The sequence below is a fragment of the Limulus polyphemus genome, unplaced genomic scaffold (assembly GCF_000517525.1).
Source record: "Limulus polyphemus unplaced genomic scaffold, Limulus_polyphemus-2.1.2 Scaffold59, whole genome shotgun sequence".
NCBI classification, from domain to species: Eukaryota; Metazoa; Arthropoda; class Merostomata; order Xiphosura; family Limulidae; genus Limulus; species Limulus polyphemus.
In genome coordinates, this window is record NW_013665669.1 from 785615 (window position 1) to 792162 (window position 6548).

A 6548-nucleotide genomic window follows, 5' to 3' on the forward strand; every position below is an offset into this window, starting at 1 on the left:
TTTAGTTTTAAAAATCAGTGTTTAGTTTGCATGTTTTAGTAGAGTATTGTATACTATTCTACGTTTTTCTAACTCTTCTGGAAATATTATTAGTTTTTATAGACATGCGTAGTGCTATTCCCCTATGTCATAAATTGGGATCTCCCGCATCCTCTGCGCACTCTCAGTGTGGATTAAACAGTTACCGGAGATCCACATTCACGGCATCAGAAGACGTTTCATGACAGTGGCTTCGCGTGCGGTCATATAGCTTAAATATTGGTTTAATTTTCCTTTGGTAGGTTTAACGAAATATCAATCTTCATTAAACTGGTGAGGGGGAAAATAGTAAAGAACTGATATTCCGAAAACACTATTGTGTTAAAATGATAGCGTTTTGGTTAGATGACGAACTCAGCTTTTTATTTCAGAAATTGTACTGAGGCCCTAAACACTATTTCTCTTTTATTTACAATATTTACAAAGTATATCTATATTTACGTTCAGTGTTCCTGGACAAATAGTCTTAGATTACTTCGATAAGAATCAGCTGATAATATTGAGAACTTAGTTTAAAAACTATTCGAAAATAGCACTTATTGGCATGTAACTATTGTCCTGGTAATTGTGAATTCACTTACAAGTTTATATGTATAGGAAAATTGTTTTCATTTTAAGAGCCATTAAATGATGCATTCCTTTGGAAATAACTCTTTTTCTAAGTTCACTTGCATCGGAATGGTCTATACTTGTGAATAGTTACACGGGTAGTCTACACACATTAAGGCTGAGGATAAGAGATAATACAGTGAGAAGCTTTTAGTTAGCTGAGACGATACAACTTAGTGAAAACCTTTACACCATGCTCACAACGGGTGTGACTGTCTTGATATTTGTTTTTGCTGTATTCCAGCAGCTACAATGTGAGCCTCGCCAGCAACCCTCTCGGGTTGTACATACAAAGTATGGTTCCGTAAGGGGTGTTATTCGGACACTATCAAACCGTCGACTTCAGTCTGTAGATGTCTTCCTAGGTGTTCCATTTGCTAGTCCACCTATTGGGTCGTTACGTTTCATGCCTCCCGTAACTCTTCCCAGGTGGAAAAAAGTCAGGATGGCTGACAAACTAGCACCTGTTTGTCCACAGGTGTTTCCAGATATCCAGAATGAAACCGAAGCTTTACAAAGAATGCCTGCTGGAAGACTAGCATATCTTCGACGGCTACGTCCTTATTTACAGAACTACAGTGAAGATTGTCTCTACCTGAATATCTATGCTCCTGCAAGAGGTAAAAATATGCAATGTTTCCTTTCATTTCATACTTCTGTCAGGATTCAGTACCAACAAGATATTTATAGAAACTAGTATTTAGGAATCATAAATTGACTCCAATAGTTGAAGTTAATATCTGCAATGAATTATATAAAGTGTGTTTTTGAAGACGCTTTAAAATTGTTTGAGAAAGATTCTTTTCTGAGTTAACAAAAAGGTTTTCAGTTTTGTAAATGTGATAAGTGCTCGGTTTATCAACATAAAATTGTTAAAATATGATATTTAAATGTAAGCAGTTTATCCCCATTAATTCTTTACTTACTGAAGCACTCGAACAATTGTGAATTAATAAGAGTTCAATATGAATTGCGTACTCTCTATCGTTTTGTCCTTGTAGAGTTTGTTAGTTGCCTGTTTGTTTGTTTCTAATCACCATCGACTGCTATAATCAATAACAAATAGACTTTTGATATTAATTATTTAGCATATATTCCTTCAACTCATACTCTACTTTTTCGTCAGGTGAAATTACCTATAACTCCGACTCTCACATAAACACACAAGTTCAAATGAGCGAGCACACTGTGACACATGCAGAATGTTCTGCTGTGTTGAATACAGAACCATTCTTTTTATTATTATTTAGACTATATAGACCATATTATAACATTATAAGTAACGGATTCATATCCCTAGTCCCAATTACTTAAGCGTCTTTTAATAGCTAATAAATATCACGGTTGATTTAAACCGTACTAACAGCTGCAGCTGTGTGAGTTAATTAATATTCATAGATCTAAAGGCTTTTAACCGAAGCTTATAATGGAATCATTCATAAGCAAGTATTTATTACTATAGCTTATAATAAACTTTGAATAAGTTCTAGTTCAGTCTTTATAAATCGTGTAGTTGGTTAATAGTGTATTAGTATATTAGTACGTACTAAGTTCATGTTTTCAAATAACAATATATTGTGTTGTTAGTAAGTAGAAAGCTCGTGTTTTGGGATAACAATATAATAGTGTCGTTAGCAAGAAGTAAGTTCGTGTTTTGGGATAACAATATATTAGGGTTATTTGTAAATAGTAAGTTCATGTTTTGGGATAACAATATATTAGGGTTATTTGTAAATAGTAAGTTCATGTTTTGGGATAACAATATATTAGGGTTGTTAGTAAGTAGAAAGTTCGTGTTTTGGTATAAAAATATATTAGGGTTGTAAGTAAGTAGTAAGTTCGTGTTTTGGTATAACAATATATTAGTGTTGTTAATGAGTAGTTTTTTATTGCATGGTATAAAACATATATTCATCTCACCACTTGTTTTTGAGATACACCGGTTTTGTGGAATTCCAACCCTCATCAAACCCTGGAGAAGGGCAAATAAAAAAACAAGACTAGACTTCTCATAGCGACGGTAGACTGGGCGTTGCTTAGTGGCTTGTATGATGGACTGTGAGTTCTAAGGTTCCCATTTTGCGTCCCGTTGTCGCTGAATAGAGTTCCGCACTTGGTACAGTGGGGGCGTTGTAGTCTAGCAGTTAGAGACGGTTATATCAGTTAATCCTTATGTAGCTTCGCACGAATATCTGAAACAAACAAGCATACATAATGGTGATCAGTGTGTTGTTTATATGTGTTTTGGTTGTCTTTTAACCATTACAATGAGCCTACATTTATATACGTTCTTTTAAGAATAGCTAGGACTGATGTTACTAATCTATTCTTTTGGACTTTTTTTTTAGCAGACACGTTATTTAAGTTCTTTAAAATAAATATGAAGTCCTTCTCTCAGTTCATTTACCAGCTGTATCTGACTTGAATTATTTTCGAAGAATTCCACTTCACATAATTAAGTCTAGACAAGAGCAAATAGAAAAAACACAAGACTATAATGGTGAACTATACGTATTATATGTGTGGTGCTTTAATTTTTTTCTACTCACCTCAATAAGGATTCAAACATCGATATATATAGAATACGAGAATTTTTAAAGATTCAAATATTAAATAAAACAGAGTATTTGGAATACAGTTGCCATGTGGACAGCTTTTGTCACTGACTTCTGTGTTCTTGGACTCACACCAGTTACAAGATACCGCACTTTGCTTACCATCGCTCGTGTGTGACGTCTTGAAAGTCTGTTTCTGGACGGTCCTGATATTTTAAGTCGATCCATGTGCTTTTGTTTTCCAATGCCATTAAGTACAAGTGACAGGATATCTTGAAATGTTTTAACATCCGAACTGAACTAATTTTACGATGGGGGTGGATGAATATTTTGCGTCGGAATGTGCTACACTACATGCCCTTCTAGAAAAAAAAAACAATCAATTTTTGGTGTCATCGCATTACCTATGAACGCCAAACAACGTTAAAATGCAGTTCTGATATATATAATATTCCACCGCACATTTACATCGGCTATGGATGTAACATGACTTACTGATTTGAATATTCAAATTCGTTTTAGTATAGCGTACTCAACCCTCTGTATACTGTATTAGTATATTATTGCTATTAATTGTTTAGTTTTGTAAATACAATCAATGATGTTCACCAAGATTTCTGAGTGTTTTCAAGATTCATCTAATTAACTGTTCTTAAATAAATTGATCTTGCCATGAAGTAAATACACCCTAACTGTTCAGAATATTGCCACAGTAACTGAAATAAATTAGAATGAAGCAATATTTTATCAAACATGTGATATTAATGTTCGTTGAATTTAAAGTAATTGAACATATATACTTGCATATATATTTGTTTCCGTGTTTACTTTTACAATTTGTAGCATAGATAGATATAGAAACAGCCTAGTGGATAAATAGAGTTTGATTTCGAAAATACATTAATGTTTACATACTAGTTCGTATTCAAAACTAAAATTTGACATGTTAAATTTTTAAGCGCTCATTCTCCATCAGACATTCGTAACTTTATGACATATAAATATTCTACTACCTCTAAGTTTTTTATAAATTATTAACTTAAAAGTTTCTTCTGAGGCTCTAATCGATCTTGACTAAATATCTCTGCTTACCCAAAATATTAAAATTAAAATATTTTTTGGTTTTCTTACATGTTTGTTTGATAGCTTTGAATTGGCTATATTTTATTATTTTCGAAAATGTACAAAACTCTAAATGTGGTTCTTTTCTTGCTGAAGGTGTCCAAGAGGAATTTCCTTTAAAAGTTGGATTACGATAGTGTCAGTAGGGAGAGATTTGTTGGGATATAATTTAAGGAGTCTGAGTTTGGACACTTGTTTCAGATGTTTATTATTATAAAATGGGATTTTAATTGTTTCTGGTAGGGTGCTTGTTTCTTTATCAAAAAGCCCCGCAATGGCACAGCGGTGTGTCTGCGGACTTGCAATGCTAGAATTCGGTTTTCGATACCCGTGGTGGGCATAGCACAGATAGCCCATTGTATTGCTTTGTGCTTAACTTCAAACAAACTTTATCAAAAAAGAAAAGGATTGTTAAAAATGCTGCTGGAGCAGTCACAGTTCTTGAATTTGTATTATTACTAAGAGGCTGGTTTTTATTATTCTTTCTAAGGAAGTTGAGTCAGTTCTCTTTTTAAATTTGTGAACTTCTTCCAATGAGGAGTTGTATAGGTAACAATAGAAGCAGATTTCCTTATTTAGAATATTAAAATAATTTGACAAAAATTCTTATTAATATTCATAAGTTCCAAAGAGGTGTTTTCGAAAATCTGGTGACATTTGTTGTACAATGTGCTCCTATAGTGATGGGTCCTTTTAGTGTAAGAGATGGGAGTATGTTTCTAGTCTGTATTTTACAGAGTAGCTACTTGGCATGTTTGTGGAATCTGGAGCTTTTCCCAATAAGCTTGTTTTCTTTTATAATTAAGGGATTCACAATTTTGTTTAGATTGAGTGTTGTCGGATACTGGAAAAAGAATGTCGCTGGAACGGTCAGATAAAAAAATAGGAAGTTCAAGGGAAGGAAGAGTGGAGTTGCTTATTCTTAAGAAAGTTCGTGACGAAGCATAAGATATAGGTTGAAAGTCACTATGAAAGTTGGTGCTAGTAGAATACGGGTTCAGGTGTTTTAATGAAGGAAGCTCTGTAGAAGAAACGGGAATACGATTGGCTGACAAAGATTATAGTGTAGAGCATGCAGTAGTTAGAGTGACATTGATTTTAGGCAGTTTTAAAGGTAGAGAAGAAGAAGGTGAAGAAATTGTGCATAGAAAAAACGGATAGCAGAGGAATTAGGTGGAAGGTACCTGTTTATAGGTCTATAAGCTACACTAGAGACAAGAAGTTTAGTGGGTGGCATGAGGCTAAAAATACGATATATGGTGTAAATCTATTTCAGGTCATTACTATCAAAATGATTTATCGAAAATCGGAGAGATTCACAAAGGAAATGGTCACAGCTATGACATCTTTTATTTTAGATCGTCAGTTTGCCCTTAATTAAGAGAGGTTTATCTTTCGAAAGCACTCAGGTTATGCGGTTACGTATTTTTGACTATAAGAACGAATTTATTCATATTAATATTGCATTTTTAAAAGTGCCTATTATATCTGAAGCACCACTGTAATGTTCAGTTTAATGGCCGAGCATGGTTTAGTGGTTAGCGTGCTTGGATTGTAAGTTCGAAGATTCGTGGTTTGTGTCCGTTACCACAAAAACGCGCTTCGCATATTGGTATCGTGGGTTTGCTATAAGAGTAACAAGAATATCCTACGAGTTGGCAGCTGTTGACATTCACTAGCCGCATTTCCTCTAGTCTATCAATTCAAAATTTCTTTGCTGGATTTCACTCAAAGCTACACGAATATTATTTGTGCAAGTCGTTCCAAATTTTGAACTGACAGGCTAAACGGAAAGTACCAACACCAACCGCCAGTTCCTGGGCTACTCTTGTCAGACAAGACAGTGGGATTTTCCCGTCAGTCACTCTTGTAACGTACCCCCGATCCCAAAAGTGAAAAGCTAGATTATTGTTTTGGCGGTAACAGAACGCAAACTTCAAAGTCCTACTATTATTCTAACCACTGGGCCACGTTCGGTTCAGTCCATAATTAAAGAGACTGTGCGCAAATTTGCTTAGCTTTTTGTGAAAATCCTAAAAGAAACAACAAATATTTTCATTTAAATTTTTTAAACGTTAGTAACAGAATTCGCTAATTTTTCTATAACTTGGATATTAAACAAAATAACAAAGTTGAATAAATAGAGTTGTTTAAACATTTGTTTTACAACCAGTAAAAGCTTGGAATGGTTTATTCTTTCACTGGGGTGTGTTTGTGAGCCAG

At 34.2% G+C, this 6548-nt stretch overlaps 1 protein-coding gene across 2 annotated transcripts in view; it reads left to right on the forward strand.

Moving 5' to 3' along the window:
* Nucleotides 1-227: 227 nt before the first annotated feature.
* The window catches only part of LOC106464332 (neuroligin-4, X-linked-like), a 153780-nt gene continuing 147459 nt past the window's right edge, over nt 228-6548 (forward strand). For both annotated transcript variants that reach the window (XM_022392567.1, XM_013924465.2), the window contains exon 1: nt 228-1268. In XM_022392567.1, coding sequence (XP_022248275.1) covers nt 842-1268 — 427 coding nt within the window. In that variant the 5' untranslated portion in view covers nt 228-841. The remainder of the gene's footprint in view (nt 1269-6548) is intronic.